Source organism: Panthera leo, chromosome B2, assembly GCF_018350215.1.
Source record: "Panthera leo isolate Ple1 chromosome B2, P.leo_Ple1_pat1.1, whole genome shotgun sequence".
Taxonomy (NCBI): Eukaryota; Metazoa; Chordata; class Mammalia; order Carnivora; family Felidae; genus Panthera; species Panthera leo.
Genome location: NC_056683.1, coordinates 39706647 through 39724688, shown reverse-complemented (window position 1 = coordinate 39724688; position 18042 = coordinate 39706647). Strand labels below are relative to the sequence as shown.

At 56.1% G+C, this 18042-nt stretch overlaps 2 protein-coding genes and 1 long non-coding RNA gene across 3 annotated transcripts in view; 2 read left to right on the top strand and 1 right to left on the bottom strand.

Annotated features, from left to right (window-relative positions):
- Positions 1-4145: 4145 nt before the first annotated feature.
- On the top strand, positions 4146-12558 carry PGC (progastricsin). Its single transcript, XM_042937294.1, has 9 exons — positions 4146-4204; positions 6199-6349; positions 6635-6752; positions 7879-7997; positions 8475-8674; positions 10294-10416; positions 11049-11196; positions 11607-11705; positions 12398-12558. The coding sequence occupies exons 1-9, from the start codon at positions 4146-4148 to the stop codon at positions 12548-12550; spliced, it is 1170 nt and encodes a 389-aa protein (XP_042793228.1). The 3' UTR covers positions 12551-12558.
- Positions 4399-8056, bottom strand: LOC122219018. The gene is made up of 3 exons (XR_006202223.1): positions 7920-8056; positions 6644-7088; positions 4399-4885 (listed from the first exon to the last, which is right to left on the bottom strand). It is a non-coding gene; the product is annotated as an uncharacterized LOC122219018 (long non-coding RNA).
- Positions 12559-14326: 1768 nt separating the features above from the next.
- The window catches only part of TFEB (transcription factor EB), a 54369-nt gene continuing 50653 nt past the window's right edge, over positions 14327-18042 (top strand). Inside the window, exon 1 of the mRNA XM_042938722.1 lies at positions 14327-14509. The gene's annotated coding sequence lies outside the window, so the exon portion shown is untranslated. The remainder of the gene's footprint in view (positions 14510-18042) is intronic.

Below are 18042 nucleotides of genomic sequence, written 5' to 3'. Positions count from 1 at the left end.
AGTCGGACGCTTAACAGACTGAGCCACCCAGGATGCCAAAGTCTTATAGAGCACCTGTGCCCAGGGCTGCAGTGAGGTCATTTAGCTATGTGGGCTTATTTCAGGGGATCGAATACAGAGAGAGACTGAGATCCCTGGCCCAATCTTCCACCAGTTGCAAGAGACTCCTGAACCACTACGTCTTAAAAGGTACCTTTTAGGGGCACCTGGGTGGCTCAGTCGGTTGAGCATCCAACTTTGGCTCAGGTCACGATCTCATGGTTCGTGAGTTTGAACCCCATGTTGCATTGGGCTTGCTGCTTTCAGCATGGAGCTGGCTTTGGATCCTCTGTCCGTCTCTCTCTCTCTGCCCCTTCTAGACTTGTGCTGTCTCTCAAAAAAAAAAAAAAAAATACCCTTTAGCTTCTGCTTAAATGACTCTGATAATGAGCTCACTACTCTCTTCTTCTGGATAATTATTTGATTCTGAGCCCAAGTGCTATTGATAGTGATGAGAAATTGGAATGAGCCCAAATTAATGGGGCTAAGTAATCCCAGCAATGAGGACGGTAGCACACTCAATGCATACAGCCATCGAAAGTGATAAGAACGTGCTTTTCTCACTGCACGGAAATGTGTACGCAGGAATCTTCGTGACAAGAGCAGAACAGAAGCAGTGTTCCACACTGATTACAGCTGTGTTAAACCTAAGTGTGTACATTCACAGCGAGAGGCCAACTTGGAACAGTGCAAAGAGTTGTAGTTTCTAGATGCCTTGATTTTTAAAAAGTAGTATTGTATAGGACGCTAAGTGAAACTTAGTGTCAGATTTGAGGGGAACCCCCCCCCCCACCCTCCATTAAAGGGCTTGGGGATTCTCATTTCAAGATCGATTGAGAATGGCTGAATGGGGCGCTAGACTGGGAAGGATCCTAGAGCCTTGGCTCAGCACTACGGGAAAGAGTGATACGTTTGATTAATGATGTCTGCCGGGGAGGAAGGATTAGCATGCGAGTGTGCACCCCGGGTCCTTGCCATTTGTTCCTGAGACACTCCCAGCAACCAGGGTCACTTCTGTAGACATTCTGAAAAATGAGCTCTTGAAGGAAGCGTGTTCAGGGAGAGACCTCGTCTGTAGTTACAGGTGGTAGGATAGGGGGCGAGTCACTGGGATAGAAGATGGTAGGCAATAAATACCATACGGGAAGGAAAGGCAAGGTCCTCCATAACAGGGGCCAGGTTGAGTGTAGGTGGGCACAGTGGGGAAGGCTTTGTGGCGTTTGTACTGGCTCTTGAAGGAGGAGGAGGTTTTGCAGGTGCAGATGCTTAGGAAGACATCCCAGATAGACTGCACGGCATGGATAAAGGCATGGAGGTTGGCAAATAACATCCTTGGGAGAAAGCCAGGTGGTCTCTTTGGCTGGAGAATAGAGCATGTGTAGGTTAGTGGTGGAAGATGAGCACGAAAATGGGGGGAAAGCGCCAGACTCAGCGTGACCTCAAGGCCAGGGTGATGAGATTGGGTTTTATTCAGTTAGCCACAAAGGGCCTTTGATGAGTTTTGAGGCAGGTGGTGCTCAGAAGGAGATGAGACCAGAGGGTGCTGAGAAAGTGCCTCTGTCCTGGGAGACAATTGATCTGAGAGGATGGCAGGTCCTGGATTTTGACAAGATCCCTTTGGAGCGTGTGCGTGTGTGTGAGGGGGGAATCACAGTGTTGGGATAATGGGGTGGGGGAGATAAACCACGTCCCATCAAGGACAACCCCTTGGATTCCAGCTACTGTTCAGCATTGCCTGAGCTCTGGACCAGGCATAGGGAGGTACAAGTGGCAGTCTCTGTCCTCTGGAAGCTTCCAGTCTAGGGGGAGAGGCAAACATATCCCAGGAAACAACTGGGACTGATCTGAGACAGTGTGAGATCCAGCACCAAGGGGAGAGCGTCAGCTGGATGTGCAGCATTTAGGGGCAGAAGAGAAACGCGGGTGGAGCCACCAGGGCCAGGGGGCTTCTGTCCTGGGTAGAAAGAGGGGCCCTCCAATGCACATCCCTGGATGACTTCTAAGGAGTTCTCAGACTGTGGATCCCTGGCTCTGGAGGACAGAACTTGAAGGATGAACAGAATTTGGACACATAGAAGGGAGAGCTTTCCGCATATGGGAGGCTGGGTCTTTGGGGTTGAGACAGACACAGATGAGGACTTGGAATGTCTGAGGAGACTGGCTGAGCTGTCAAAGATCAGGTTGGGTAGGTAGGGGGTGCAGACCCCCCAGGGCCTGGCAAACAAGAAGGGAGGCCTGGCTTGAAGCAGTGGGCCAGGGATGCTCAAAGGGATGTGGTGTGGCTGGGGTTGGGGGGAAGGTTAGCCTGGCAGGTGTCAGACTCCTGGGGTCCTACCAGATAAGGAAATGGTCCCTGGCGGCCCCATGCTGGGGAGTCTGGCAGGCCTCACAAAACTTAGGGGATCCCATGGGTTCTGGTGTATTCATAGGTTTTGTCAAGATTCCAATGAACCTTTCTTTGGCCTGCTCTTCCAAATCTTTGAGTCCCCTGCTCTGGGGAAAACACTTCTTCATTCCCTTGTCTTCCTTCCATCTCGGACTCCTGGGGACCCTGGGGACTGCAGGGACACAATCAGGCAGGTGCATCCCATTCTGGGCCAGGCCTGGGAAGACCTCTAGTGCCCTCTTCCCCTCCCCCATCGTAGGACTAGGGGAGGCTCTGGGGCTCTGGCTGGACGATGGATGCTGGTGGCCAAGGAGAAAACCCCCCACCGGCTGGGTTATGTCAGTGTCTGCAGGCCCGGTTGTGGCCTTTGGCGTGGGGCTTGAGGGCCTGACAAATGTGTTTGGGGCCCTGAGTGTGTGCTACAAGGGGGCAGGGAGCGTTTTGACACGGGGATATTTTTCTACTCACCCCAAAGTGGGCGCTCTCTTGTGCCAGGCTGGTGCACACTGGGCCAGCTCCGGATCATCTCAGGCAATGAGAAACTTGTAGCCAGGAAGCAGGGAGGGCCAGCAGACGAGGGAGAGAGGCCTGGGTTGACTAGACTCAGGGGCAGAAAAGCAGCACATGACAGCCCTGGGGGACACAGGCATTTCAGGAGCGCTAAAGACAAGGGAAGTCTAATGGGGCCGGAGAAGAGAGACAATGAACAGAGGCAAGTTCTGGCTGTCCCCTCCTCCTCTGCCTCTGCCCCAGGCCTCCCTTTGTTGCAAATCAGTACAAGTGGAACAGCCAGGGGCCAGTGTAATTTACATCAGGGGTGTGTCCCCAGCACCTGCTGAACCATGATGACAATCTCTCCATTTGACCCCCTTTTGCTGCAAATAGCTCTGACCTCAGCCACTGGCATCTCAGCCCCAGCACCTGCTTTAGAGCTAAGGATATTGCCGTCATCGCCACCATCAACACCGCCCTCACTACCACATGGTCATTACCATCATCCCAGGTACCGGCCCCATCATCCCCCAGTCAACCAAATTGCATCCCACGAGGTCTTGGGGCGTGCTGGAAACCAGGACTTGGCCAGACTTCTGAGTGCATCGTGTCCAGACCAGGGATTCTCAACAATTTTGCCCCTTAGGTGGACACTGGGCCATGCCCTGAGGCATTTTTGCTTGTCACAACTAGGGTCCTGCTGGTGACATCCCGTGCATAGAGGTCAGGAATACTGCTAGACATCTACAGTGCACAGGACAGCCCCCCCGCCCGCCCCTAAAAATTATATGTTCCAAAATGGCAATAGTGGTGAGGATGTGAAAACTTGTCTATGGAGGCCCTACGGCCCTCAGTCTACCTGACTCTGGCCCTCACCCCAAAATGCGCACATCATGCCACTGTTCCTGGACAAGAAGAAATCCTCACCAGCCCATCTTATGGCAACTCTTATGCACACTTGTTTGGCGTCCTCTGCTTGTATTAAAAAGTGAAGAAGAAGAAAGTGCTTTGTGGCCACTCTCCAAAAGGAAAACGCACAGAAACCACAGACACCCGGAGCACAGGGTACACTCGGCATTGAGGTCACACTTTTGCCTAGGGCCGGGAGGCAGGGACTGGGCTCGATCCCGGGGGGTATAAAGGCAGAAGGAGTGCTCAGGGCCTTCCCTCCACTGCAACAGTCAACTTGGAGTGGCTCTCCCTCTGTGGCCAGCTGGGAACAAGAACCATGAAGTGGATGGTGGTGGCCTTGGCCAGCCTCCAGCTCTTGGAGGCCGCAGTGGTCAAGTGAGTCTGGGGCCTGGCTGCCGGAGCAGGTGTGGGTTGGGGCATCCGAGGCAGAAGGGGCTACAACCTTTGCCCTCAGGAAACGTCTACAACTGAACCAAAGGAGAGTTTGTCCACTAGATGCCCAGCAAGCCTTTACAACAGACAGACACTGAGCATTCACGGTCAAGAAAGATAGGCTTCTTTACTGGTGTTACACCACTCAGAGAACGGGGCGCTAATGCTGAACGCAGGGTAGGGGGCTGAGAGTCGTGGGTTCTTCTGATGGGTCAGGGATCGGGTCAACTTCAGGACTGATTGACTTGTCTTTCCGGCCCTGGTCTGTCCGGTTTCATCAACTGTGACTGGGTGGTCATTCCCTTCCCTGGTCTGGATCTGCAAAACATCTCAGCAATTTGTGTGAGTGATGCTATCTCTGGTAACAAAAGCAGAGGCCGCACACCTTGTGATTGCGCGGGCTAATTCATTTCTTGTTCTCTTGGGCTTTGTTTTCATTGTCTTGAGCATCCTGGGGTTTTCCCCTGTAATCTTTAACTTGGGGCCACATGCCTTTCTGCAGACTTAATTCTGTTGGTGGTTGCAGAAGCGCTTTCCCCTCTGATGAGAAAAGAAGGACCCGGCACAGGGTAGTAAGGGTGACTGCTGTCCAAACAGACCCCGGATGGCAGGATTGCTTTCCTCCTGCAGAAAGGAACGATTATTTCTGGATAGGCAGACATTTGCTAAAAATTCCCTTAAGGCCCAAAATTTATAGCGCAGATGGCACAATCATTGAAGCAGAAACAGCGGTAAGGTGATGTCTACGTGCCAGGTAAGGTGTCAGAAGAAAGGGAGCAGGAGGCGTGGCGTCCAGGACCTCCAGAGCGCTCCCGGCCTGCACACTGCTTGCTATGTGACCCTTAAGGACTGATGCCTCCAGCTCCTCTGAGAAATCTGTTTGCAATATGCAAATTCTGTCGAGATGGTGAGCCAAGCAATCGTCAGTTTTCACAGCTCAATGTGAATGGCTGTAGCTAAGAATTTCGGAAGAATGAGGTGTCCTGACGGAATGGCGATTCAGATGGGGAAAGAAAAGAAAGAAGCAGCACTTCTGGAGTCTGGAACGAGCCTGGGTGGACCCACAGAGGCCCCTTATGTAATGACAGCAAGCTGGTCTTGGAGGAGGACAGCCAAGGGGGATGGGGCCAGAAGCCCAGAACTCAGAAGTTCCAACTCCAGAGCTGATCTGGGCCCCAGACCACCCAGACCAACTTCCGCATTGCCTGGTGTCTGGAGAAGAGCAGTGATGAGCCCCAGGCTAGGGGATTAGCAGTGTGGGCAGACCTGGGACCCTGTCTTCTGAGTCCCAGTCTAGTGCTGTCCCCTCTGCCCATGCTCTGTCACATCAGCCGGGGTCAGGTGCCTGAGGACCACCATAGCAGAGGATCTGGGGGGAGCTCTGCCATCTCTGAAATCTTTCTTATAAATGCACATATCCTGGGCTGCCTGGCTGGCGTACTCAGTAGAGCACGCAACTCTTGATCTCGGGGTCCTGAATTCAAGCCCTGCGTTGCACGTAGAGCTTACATAAAAGACAAAGCGTATATCCTGCCAAGGGTAATGGCCGAAGTCCCCTCCCCTTTCTGGGAAGGAATTTATGGGATACCTGAGAACAGAGGGCCAGGGAAGGATGAGGAGCCTTGAGATGAGATGTGGGCAGGCATGGGTGGAGGTATTTGTTTTCTGAATCTTGGAGCAAGTCCTGAGAAGATTTTTGAAAGAAGAGAGGGAGAGGCAAAGAGGGAGGCAGAGGGAGAAAGAGACAGAGACAGAGACAGAGAGAAAGGGCCAGAGCTGGAGCCAGAGCAGATGGGCACACGGGACAGAGGAGCAGGGAATCTGGGGCATGTGGCTGGAGATGGAGAGGCGGGTGGGTGGGGGGGAGAAGGGACTGGGACCATCAGAGGTGCTGTAGGAATGAGGGAGGCTCCGTCCTGACCCCAGTCCCTCTGCAGAGTCCCCCTGAGCAAACGAGAGTCCATTTGGGAGACCATGAAGGAGAAGGGCTTACTGGGGGAGTTCCTGAGGAACCCCAAGCACGACCCTGTGCAGAAGTACCACTTTGGCAACCTCGATGCCGTCTACGAGCCCCTGGCCTTCCTGGATGTGAGTCCTGACGCCCTCCCTGGGGCTCCCTCTCTCTACCAGCAAAGTCTGAGGCCAGGCCCTGGGGGTGTGCTGCACCATCTACTTTGCACCCTCCCATCAAGCCCCTGGGGCCTGTCAGACTGGCCTGAAGGGCTCTGCGTTCTGGGCAAGTACGGGAGCTAGGCTCGGGCCTCTCCCTCTGGTGTGGGTTATAGGGCAGGGGCTCTGTCCATGGAGGTCTGGCTGGGCCTGAGGGTCCCTGGATCCCTCCAGAGCTAAGAGCCTGCCCCATGGCCCCCCCAGAGTCTCTACCTTGGTGAGATCAGCATTGGGACTCCTCCGCAGAACTTCCTTGTCCTTTTTGATACTGGTTCCTCCAGCCTGTGGGTGCCCTCTGTTCACTGCCAGAGCCAGGCCTGTGGTAAGTGCTGGGCTTGCAAGGACAGGTGGCCGGTAAGGGACTGTGAGGCCGGGGCACTTCAATCCTGAGAGTCAGGGACTTGGCCAGGATCAAGGGGCATGTGCAAGACAGAGAGGAGAAGAGGCCGGCCGTGGAGCTGGGTGATTACTTTGCCTTCCCTCTCACCCACACGTGTTCCTTCACCTGCTCCAGCCTGACCCTTCTGGTCGGTCCGGCCCACTTCTCTCTGCTCCATTCTGTTCACTGAAGACAAGGCCATTCCCTCCCAGCAGCATCTACAACATTCTTTCTCTTCCACTCTCTCCACTCTTCACGAAGTTCTCATTGAGAGTCTCCCTAGACACATGGGACAACAGTATAGGATATGGTCCCTGTATTGTAGTTGTATTTCTTTTTTTTTTTTTTTTTTAATGTTTTTATTTATTTATTTTGAGAGAGAGAGAGAGAGAGAGAGAGAGAGAGAGAGAGATCATGCATTCAGGGGAGGGGCAGAGAGAGAGGGAGGGAGAGGATCCTAAGCAGGCTCCACACTGTCAGTGCAGAGCCCGACCCCCGGGCTTGATAGCACGAACCGTGAGCTCATGACCTGAGCGAAAATCAAGAGCCGGACGCTCAACCAACTGAGCCACCCGGGCACCCCCTTGCAGTTGTATTTCAAGACAGGCCAGGTTCCCCTCCTTAAGGCTGCCCTGGTCCCTGCCAGAGCTTTGGGGTTTGGGTCCTGACACCTTTTCTCCCAAGAATGCCTCGTCGGCCTTGTTCCTAATCTCTCAGCTTCCTGGTATGACCAGTTTCTTGATGGGGCGAGGGTGGGGGGAGTGCGGGCATGCCCTGGGGTTCACCTGCTCCTAGAGCTGATGGGGGTGGGGTGGGGATATAAAGGGAACCAGGGAGGTGGAGAGGGATTCTATGCATCCTGCCCCGGAGGGTCACGGTCAAAGGGCACCCCAAGGGTCTGTAAATCAGAGGGGGCTTTGAGGCCAATGCTGGGAACCCCCTTGGCTGGCCACCCCTTGACTCCGTGGCCAGGGATGCTGAGGCCCCAGGATGTGAGCACAGGCTGGGACATAGGTGGGCCTCCCTCCCCCTGCCAGCCTGCCTCCCCAAACCCTCCCTCCCACTGCAGCCGGTCACTCCCACTTCAACTCCAACGCGTCCTCTACTTACTCCAGCAACGGGCAGATCTTCTCCGTGCGATACGGCAGTGGCGGCCTCCGCGGCATCTACGGCTATGACACTCTAAGGGTGAGCCACGTGGCAGGCTGCTCCCTGCCCCGGGACGTGGGGACTGTCCCTGGGGCTCTGAGCCGGGTTGGAACCTCACAGACCTCACCGTCTCATGGGAGGTCAGACGGAGATGCTGGAAAATATGGGAAAACTCCTAGTGCTTTACTGAGTACAGGCCAGGAAATCAGTACCCCCCAGGGCTCCTTCGTGCAGTCACCCGGCCCTCCCTGACTGCATCATGTGCCAGGCACCCAGGACACCTGGTCCTCTCCTTAAGAGGCTTAAAGCTGGGGGAAGATGAAGGGCGGGGGCGGGGGGGGGGGGGCGGCAGGGCTCAGTGAGGCCTGAGAGTGAAAGTGGTTCTTGTGAGACCTGTCAAGAAGACAAGGGGCAAAGGCGATAGAGGGATGCTCAAGGGAGCCTCTGCGGGGGGAAGGTTTGGGGGAGGTGGGTAGAGTTACACTTATCACCTCTCATCCCCCGCGCCCCCTCCAGGTCCAGAGCATCCAGGTTCCCAACCAACAGTTTGGCCTCAGTGAGCTTGAGCCAAGTCCTTATTTCTTCCATGCAAAGTTTGATGGCATCATGGGCCTGGCCTTCCCTTCCCTGGCAGAGGGTAGGACCACCACCTCCCTGCAGGGCATGCTGCGGGCAGGCGTCCTCTCCAGCCCAGTCTTCAGCTTCTACCTGGGCAGGTAAGAAACTGCTTGCGTGTCCTTAGTTCCCAGGCAACTCCCTCCGTTTTCCCCCAGACCCTGGAAAAGGGTGAGGCTCAATGCTTTGGGGTTTGGAGGGCTCCCATCAGGGAATGGCTCCAGCTACTCCCATGTCTAGCATTTTCTTCCTGGGCTTATTAACATTGATTTTTGAGAGACAGAGCGAGACAGAGCACGAGTGGGGGAGTGGTAGAGAGAGAGTGGGGATGCAGAATCCGAAGGAGGCTCCAGGCTTCGAGCTGTCCGCACAGAGCCAGATGCGGGGCTCGAACTCACAGACCGCGAGATCATGACCTGAGCCGAAGTCGGCCGCCTAACTGACTGAGCCACCCAGGCGCCCCTTCTTCCTGGGCTTCTGAACTGTCCCTCACTCCACACCCTTTCCCCCATCCCTGCGTCTGTCCCCAGCCCACTCTGACTTTTCTTTGCATCTCTAGTCCAGGTCAGAATCTTTCCCTCTTCTGGGTGAACTTAGCTTTGAGTGTGGCTGCTGATTCTCGATACATCTTGGATTTACCTGCTGCCCAGAGCCTCCATTAGCTCATTGCCTTCTGAGCCAATATTTTCTACCTGGACACTTCTTTTGTATAATAATCAATGGCCTCATCTCCTTTGATCTATTGTTCTAGCCACGTCCTGGAGCCTTCTGGTCTACCTTCATCATTTGCCCCTGACAAGTTGTTTTCCTCACAACACACAAGCGATGGCCCAGGAGCCAGAGGGTGGGGGCAGGGGTGAGTGGCCTGGAATGGACTTTCCTTCTTTTCCTCTCCAGAGCTAGTCAGCCACCTTCTGGAGATAGTCAGCATCTGCTATCTGGGGTTTAATCGCTTGACTCTGACTTTCAACATTACTCTGTTTCTAATGTTGCGGACTTTAACTCTCTACCTCTGATTACAATTAGCTTTGAGTTTAGCCCTTAGGAACTCTGTCCAATTCCACACTCAGGTTCAACCACCAGGGGAGGCTGAAACACACACGAAAAATCCTCCCTTCCTCTCTGCCGAGGACCCACCTCCCTCCGGTCCCAGTAGAAAAATGACAAGTGGGACTCAGTGTCAGGCTCCCACTGACATATGACACCAAGCAGCAAGAAGCGGAAGGGACAGGAGAAGGGCATGTGGGGTGGGGGGTAGGGGGGTGCACAGGGAACCTATACAACCAGTGGCTTTCCCTGAAGCAGGGCCTTGTGGGGCAGCGGTATCTGGAACCCGAGGCATGGGAATGCTGAGGGGCTCAGCTTGGAGCTACAGTCAAAAAGGGGACAAAAATCCCTTCCCTCAGGCTTCCACGGTGTGAGGGGTAGACACAGCGTGGGGAGTCCCATTGTGACGGGCAGACACAGCCCTGCCTTCGGGGAGTCTGATGGGGGAGACAGAGCCAATCTCAGGGAGCCCCAGTCTGAGGGAAGAGACACAGCCATGCTGTCGGGGAGCCCTAATCTGAGGGGGAGACACAGACCCGCCTCGGGGACCCCCCCCCCCCCCACCCAGCCTGCAGCCAGGGCAGGACCTCTATTTCCCTCTGAGAGTGATTACTCAGTAGGAAATCTTTTCCATAGTCATTCCCTGACTCACTCTTCTCTTTGCCTTCTGCAGACAGATGAACCCTCAGAAAGGAGCAGTTCTCATATTCGGGGGGATCGACCACAGCCTGCACAGGGGTCCGATCTACTGGGCCCCCGTCACCCAGGAGCGCTACTGGCAGATTGGCTTTGAGGAGTGAGTCTATGGTGGGGTCCCAGGCACGTGGGCAGGCTTTGAGGCGTTTCATGTCACACACACACACACACACACACACACACACACACACACACAGATGGACACACACAGATGGACACACACAGGAAGGTACTGCTGGCAGGTGGGGATAGAGGACCTCTGAGGCCTGTCCCCACAAAGCTACAGCTGTCCTCTGCTGGAGATTGAAGGTCCAGCTCAGCCTGGAAAAACGGGGTGGGATGGGGACGACATACAGGGTAGGTCTTAGAATTCCAAACATAGACCCTGTGGTCCAACACTATGTGCTTAGAGATTAGAAACTGGGATGTATGTGGGGGGATCAATGTGCTCAACGTACTCACAAAGAATCAGTGACCCCGGCTTTCAGTGTTTCTAGAACCTTCCTTGGAACTGGTAAGAAAGACATTCCATGACCCCTTAGGTGGCTTTGGGTAGAGTCTGGTATGGTGTAAGTCAGGGGGATGGCTCGATTGACCTCTGCAGAGTCCTACTTTTCTGAGGTGCACCTTGATTCTACGGCTGTAGCTGTCTGTCCCTCAGTGGTGGGGAAAGCCCACTTCCCAGCTGCCCTGAGCTGGGGGTGCTGAGGGGGTTCGTCTCCTCACCTTCAGGTTCCTCATTGGTGGCCATGCCACCGGCTGGTGCTCCCAGGGCTGCGAAGCCATTGTGGACACAGGCACATCTCTGCTCACGGTTCCCCAGCAGTACCTGAGTTACCTTCTGCAGGCTACAGGGGCCCAGGCGGACCAGTATGGACAGGTGCGTCTGGTGGAGACATCCCCCTTCTTTTAGAGAGACCCTCCAGGAGGCATTTATGATCTTCCTCCGGCACAGGAATAGCCCGGCTCTTGGCCTCCATGCTTCTGGCTGCCCCGAAGCACTGGAGATGGGGGGCTCTGGGATGCCTGGGGCTGTGGGCCCAGAGGCGGATTCAGCGGGGGCTGGCACCTTGTCCTGAGGGGACACAAGGAGGTTACTACTCAGCAAAATTTCCTTGGAGCTTCAGCTCCTCAAAGGAAACTGGTTCAACACTTGCCAGGCTTGGGAGTAAGAGCAAGAGAGCTGGACTGTGGGGCCGAGTGGGGGAGGGGGGCCGGGGTGGCTGAGGTGGGGCTGGCAGGTCCTCTGATGTGGACGATGAGACCCTTGGGCCCTGTTCCTCTCTGCAGTTTATGGTGGACTGTAACCACGTCCAGAGCCTGCCCACCTTGACCTTCCTCATCAATCGTGTGCAGTTCTCCCTGCCATATTCCTCGTACCTCTTCAGAGTAAGTCTGCAGGGATGTGACTGGGTGTGAGGAGGGGCTGGGAGCCGGAAGCGCTGGGTCTCCTCGCCACGTGCCATTTCCCAGCTCCTGGCAATGCTGCCTCACGTTGTCCACCCACCGATTCCAAACCCCTTCTCGGGCACGAGGCTGTGACACAGAAGAGTGTCATCTGTTATTTATTATTATTATTAATCAGTGTGGAGGGGCACTGGGTTGTTTGTGGCGCACTAGCTAGGGTCAGCCCTGTTTGCCTACGCTGTCCCACCGGAGTGTCACAGCATTCAAGGAGGGAGGTGCTAATTTCTATTTTACAAGTGAAAACTTGGAGGTTCAGAGAGGGTAAGACACTGACACAAGGCTCCACAGCCAGTCAGCATGAAGCTAGGTTTGGAAGCCAAGTTGGGCTGGCTTCAAGGCTTTGCCAACCAGGCTGACCTACTCCAAATGGGGAGCAAAAGAGAGGCGGAGGGGAACCTGGGGAGAGGAGACTATAGATGGTTACCGCAGTGTGCATTTACCCATTCCAGACCTCTCTCCCACCGCCCCAGCTCTGGGGGCTCAGTTGGCCTGTGAGCCCTCAAGGGCAGAACGTCTGGCTCACTCATTTCTGCGTTTGTGCTCCCGGCCTGGGGCTCAGGGCTGAGCAGGGCTCTGTCCATGCATGAGTGAATGTGTGCTACCCTTCTGTGCAGGGAAATGACATTTGTGCCATTAGAGTCCAGGCCACCTACCTGCCCTCTAGCAGTGGCCAGCCCCTGTGGATCCTCGGGGACGTCTTCCTCAGGTCCTACTATTCCATCTTCGACATTGGCAACAAGAGGGTGGGCTTTGCTGTTGCCGCCTAGACCGAGTGCCTGGACGCCTGGGCTCCCTTCTTCTTCTAGATCCCCTACCCCGAGCTTCTCTGTGTGCTTCTTCTCTGGACTCAGCCTTCTTTTTTTTAGATTTTGGGTTTTCTCTCATAATAAATAGTTCTTTTCCATGTTGGCCAGCGTGTTGTTTTTAGAGGGCAGTTGTGGCCTGTAAGGCAGCTCCTATCACAAGAATGGGGGGGCGGTGAAGAGTGGGAGTCAGGGGTAGATTTGCCTCTACTGGACCGTGTTCTCCCTGAGTGGCTAGGAGGTTTGTGGTGGCCGGGGGTGGGAGGGGGGAGGAGGGTTACTGAGATTCTAAGAGGGATGGGGCATGAGGTAGGGCTCGGGGAATGGTCCCTCTACCCCTCAGAGCTTGGAGTCTCTTCACAGCTTGTCTCTGGAGAGAGAAGACAGTGGTAGTGACATTGAAGCAGGGCATTCCTTTGTGATGGGTCAAGGGGCCCTACCCCAACCACCCAAAATGCTCTGCTGACTTAATTGACCGAATGACCACCAGAATCACCCCAGGCAAGTTTTCTAGCACTGTGACTGGGGTTTCCAATGCATCCCACACCTAGGCCTTTGGCTCCTCACCTGTGATCAGGTTTGCACTGGGAGTTTCTGAGAGATGCTGGATGCCTGTGTGCACTCGTGGCAATCATGGGTCCTTCCGGGAGGAAGGTGATGTTACCAGAACCTGTTTCCAAGAGGGCCTCAGAAGGTCTGGGTTGAGTGAAACTGCTCATATTTACACCTAGACCCTTACGCCCCGGGGTCTATTTGAAGAAGGGCTGGCCCTTAATTGTGGACAAGAGCAATAGCTACTTGGAATCACCAGGAAATCAAGCCCATTTGTTGTAACGAAGTGAACAAGGGAAGATGTTTTCTTCCTCTAGATTTCATTCCTGTTCTCCTTAGGAGCCACCCGTCAAAGACCCACAGATCTGGGGCTACGTGGTACTGGGCAGAGGAGGAAGTGGGGAAAGCAGAGAAGGGTAGCTCAGAGCTATGTAACTTCCAACAGGGGAATGACATGAAGTAGATCTGCAAAATGTTTCCCTGTAGCATGGTGGTGGGGGTCACCAGCCAGGGAAGACTGATGAGGCTTGAGGAGGGGTATAATTGGAAAACTCACAATGGGAGGGAGGGAGGCTCCTTGGACATATTTTTCCATGCTGTCCTTGATCAGCCTGACCCCAGCCTTGTCCCTTATGTTCAGGTGCAGGGGTGAAAGCACGAGATCCAAGTCTGGCATTCCACTCCCAAACATGAGGGAAACTGAGGTTTGCCATGCAGTAGTTTCTATAGCAACAGCACACTATCTGGGACCCTATATCCTTCCTAGACTCCAGGCAAGACACCTCCTGCAGGCCTCTCCTTGGGGTCAGAGAGGCCACAGGGTGTACATAGGGAGCTGGAGTGCGTGGCATCACTGACTGAGAAGAGAAAAAAACTTGCAAAAGGGGCAGAAACGAAGTGCGACATAAGTTCCAAGTTAAATGCCAAGTCCCCGTACCCAGACCAGGGCCCGCAGAGTGGGACTACAAATCCCGGCGTGCCTGGCAGAACCGACGGGAGGGACTACATTTCCCCGCGGGCGCCGCGGTAGGCCCTCGAGGGGCGGAGCGGGGCGGGGCGGGACCGCGGGGGGCGTGTGCTGCCCTCTGCCGGGCGCGGCGGGAAGTGGGTGCGGATTGACAGTGGGAGCCCTGGCGCCGGGCGCGGGGCTCGGTGACAGCGGAGGCGGCGGCCGCGGGCTGGACATAGGGAGCGGCGGCGGCGCCGACGGCAGCGTGAAAGGGCGGGCAGGGCGGGCCTTCCCGGTGGCGCGGAGCCGGAGGAGTCCGGGAGGGGGCGGCAGGCGCAGCTCGCGGGCCGGACACCTGAACTTGGGACAAGTTGCCGGAGCCGCGGGGGACAGGCGGCGGACGGATTGACCTTCAGAGATAGGTGAGAGGGACCGAGGGCCAAAGGGTGAGCGGAAGGCTGGGAACCCCGGACCCAGGCTCCCCCGCCCTGATTCTGTGGGTCCGGGAGACAGGTGGGTGGATGGGGGTGCCGGCTGAAGAGGGGACAGGGAGTGTGTGCGCCGCGCCGCCACCCGCCCCGCTGTCCGTCTAGCCCGAGACGTTGGGCACATGGCCGGAGCGGCGCTGCCCGCCGAGCCCAGGAACTCCTCCGGCCCCTCACTGCAGGCCCGGGCCGGGGGCGGCTTCTCTGCGACCTTATGTAACCAGGCGGGAGGGGCCGGGGCGGGCATGGGCCTTCCCGGCTCCGGAGCTGGGAGTCGAAGGGGCGGGAGGCGTGGGAGTGAACTTGCAACAAGTTTGAGGGACGTGTGGGCCTTGCGCCTACTCCTTCTCCACCGGAGGCGGTTGGGGCGGGTGGTACGGGGGACGGCGCCGGAGGCCCGGGAGGTGTGCGGGGGCCGAGTCTGGCCCGGCCAGGCCCAACCTGGATGGTCCGGGGGAGTGGGAGGGCCTGGGCGGCGCCACGCCCCCGGGCTGGAGGGGGGCGGGTGGAAGTACCATCCTCCCCACCCCCCTTCCCGTCCCTTCTCCCTCGGTGTCTTGAAGAAGCCGCCGCTGCCCGCGTCCCCTGGTATCCCTGAGCTCTGTCTTTTTCTCCTCCTTGCATTATTCCCCGACCTGTGGGAGCCCCAAGCCCAGAGCTCGCCCTCCGCGCGCCCCTCTTTTTACTTTCCCGGGAGCTCCCGCCCATCTGCCCGTCCCCGAGTACCCCCCACCTTCTAGGTCCCGAATCCCGGAAAACACGCCCCCTTCCCCTTATTCCCTTAGTTCGCACCGCCCAACCCCATGCTGCCCCGCCCCCTAAGTCCGCGCTCAGTCTTCTCCCCACCTCCCCGAACCCGGGTCAGCTACGCCGGCGCCGCGCGTGCACTTCCCTCCTTGAAGGGAGAGGGTTGATGTCAGCTCCGTTCCCGCCCCTTGGCCCCTTCTCGGCCAGGGGTTCTGGCTTCACGCACGGCTGCCCCGAGCTGCTCCGGTTTGCGCGAGCAGGTTCGCGCCGCAGCCGCCTGGCGTGCCCCAGCCCCGCGCACAGGGGGGAAGAAGGGAGGGCGCCCGGGGCGGGGCTCGTCTGCACGCGCGTCCGCACTGCCCGGAGGTCCCCTCCCCGCTCTCTGGCGGCCGCTCACCGCGGAGCCCTTCCCATCACAGTCCACTCCAGCCGGGAGTCTCTCGCCGGTCTGTTCTGGGGACTGTTCGGCGCGAATGGTTTCGGACTGGCGTTGAATGCGGTGCTTTCTTTGGCTTTGCGTCCGCTGGAGAAGTGTTAACTGCCGCCCAGACCCCACCCTGAGTGAGGGGTCTTAGTTGAGCAGGGAAGGGGCAAGGCCGATGCAGGCCCTTAGTGATGCTTCTCCGATGTGGGCTCGGGCCCCTGCACCCTCCCGGTCCAAGATTCCACTGGCCCAAGACCTGGCAATTCTTGGGGTGGGGGGAGGAGGTAGCTCTGGTTTCCTCTTGGGCGGCCAGATGCGGTTGGCTCAGATCAGAACGTAGTTCTTGGCTCCTTAGCCTGTTCGCGCTGAGGCTTTCTCCGTGCCCAGCCTGGTGGACAGCCTCTAGGCCCTGCCCTCAGGCAGATCACAGTCTGGGGGAGAGATGCCAGCGATAAAGGCCAGTCTTAGACACAGTGGAGGGGAGAGTCCTGCGTGGTAGTCTGCTGGTATGCTGGTGCCATGCCTCAGTTTACCCAGTCATGGGTAAAAGCAATTTACTTGGCCACCTTCTTTCTGCCTGCCCCCCCTCCCCCCGCCCCCGGCTGCTGGGGTGGAAGAACTGGGAACCAGAAAGTGTAAATGAAGTGCCGTTTGGGTGACTCTGTGCTTGCTTCTCTGGAAGGGGGCCAACGTTACTTACAGTTTACAAGGCCTGTTACAGCTACAGTGCTAGTTTGCCCTCTGCGAGAGTTTGCCCTCTGCGAGGTGCAGACAAATCAGAATCCTATTCCAGCTCCCACGGAAGTGGTGCAGGGCATGGGGCAGGGGACATCCCCTCAGGTGAACACTACATTCATGGAAAACTAGCCGGGCTTCCGATGGCAGGGTGACTCACAGTCACAGTCACAGGGGGTGGGCTAGGGCAGGCAGGAGCCCATCCAGGGGCCTGGGATGCTGGGATACCCAATGCCCACCTCCATTGCCATTGAGGCCCCCTTTCAGCCTCCCACCCTTCAGGCCTGGCTGTCCTTTGAGGGTCTGGCTTCTGGCCCTGATTCCTCTTGGAGCTTTGTTTATGGCTGTAATTGTATCATTAGCTGGAGTTTATAGAGTTACTTAGCACCTGCCCCCACAGGGAGTGGCTCAGCCACCCCCTGGCTTCTGTCTCTTCCTTTTCAAAGTCAACTTGGTTTCTGCCGGCAGCAGGCAGCAGGGGGGTTCCCCAACCGCAGCTGGCATGAAAGCCAGGTTGGGCCTTTGTCCTAGGGATGGAGGGCAGTCAGCACTTGGGGCCCAGCTTGGGGCTGCCCTGGAGATGACCGTGGAAATTGGGTTGACCTCCTCTGCTCCAGAGGGAGGGAGTTCGGGATTTCTAGTGCTGCCAGAAGTGTCCACGTCCCAGGATGCAGCAAGTGCATATGCATGTAAGGTGTATATCCTCATCTGAAAAAAGAGAGAGACAAACACATGCTCCTTCTGGGCTCTTGTGAGGATTCAGGGTGGAGCAGTGCCTGGTACATGGTGAGTCCATAGGGTTGCTGTGTGTTCCATTGTGGGTGAGTGAGATTGATACGAGTTTTGTGTGTGTGGTTATGAGATTCTAGGTATCTAGATACATGTGTACAGATGAATTGTGTACGTGTGTGTCTATGAGAGTATCACATGATATTATATTAGAATATTCATCTCGTCTCTATGCTCTAATAGAACAATATCCTAATAAAGTTATAAACAATAGTTGCCAACATTTATATTGTGTGTTTGCTCTTTGGAACGAAGTAGGGATGATTGTTTTCATTACATAGATTCAGAGAAGTTAAGCAAGTTGCCTGAAGTCACACAGCTTCAGAGTGGTAGAGATTCTAACCTGGGCCCAAGTGACTCCAAAATCCATGTTCTCAATCTCTAAAGAAGACCACTTCAGGGTTTCTTAGGCGTTCTGTCCGAAAAGGTGGGCAGAGGGTGGTCTGGCAACCTTCTCTTCCCCAACAGGGTGTCCTGCTCTGAGCAGGGGTGGGAGCTTGCTGAGGCCTCTGCCCCAGGACTGCACCTGTCTCCCGGCAGTGCTGCTGAGCTGCTGACACAGGTGACCAGAGTTCTGTGCCGAGAGCTCTCCCGACCCGCCCGGGGAGAGGAGTTCAGACCAGGCTTCCTGGGTCTCCTTGGTAACCTCACACATTAACTTACAGCAAAGCCCTCACTAGGCACGTGTTTACTCAGATGTGGGGACAAGTCTGTAGCGGCTATGGAGGGAGAATGAGCCACAGCCAAAGTCGTGAGCATACTGGTGTCCTCTCAC

What these genes read in the sequence shown, in the direction of transcription:
- PGC (XM_042937294.1), top strand. Translation starts at nt 4,146, where the DNA reads ATGAAGTGGATGGTGGTGGCCTTGGCCAGCCTCCAGCTCTTGGAGGCC. An exon ending in AGCCCCTGGCCTTCCTGGAT is followed by an intron (nt 6,350 to 6,634) that starts GTGAGTCCTGAC and finishes TGGCCCCCCCAG; the next exon opens with AGTCTCTACCTTGGTGAGAT. An exon ending in CTGCCAGAGCCAGGCCTGTG is followed by an intron (nt 6,753 to 7,878) that starts GTAAGTGCTGGG and finishes CTCCCACTGCAG; the next exon opens with CCGGTCACTCCCACTTCAAC.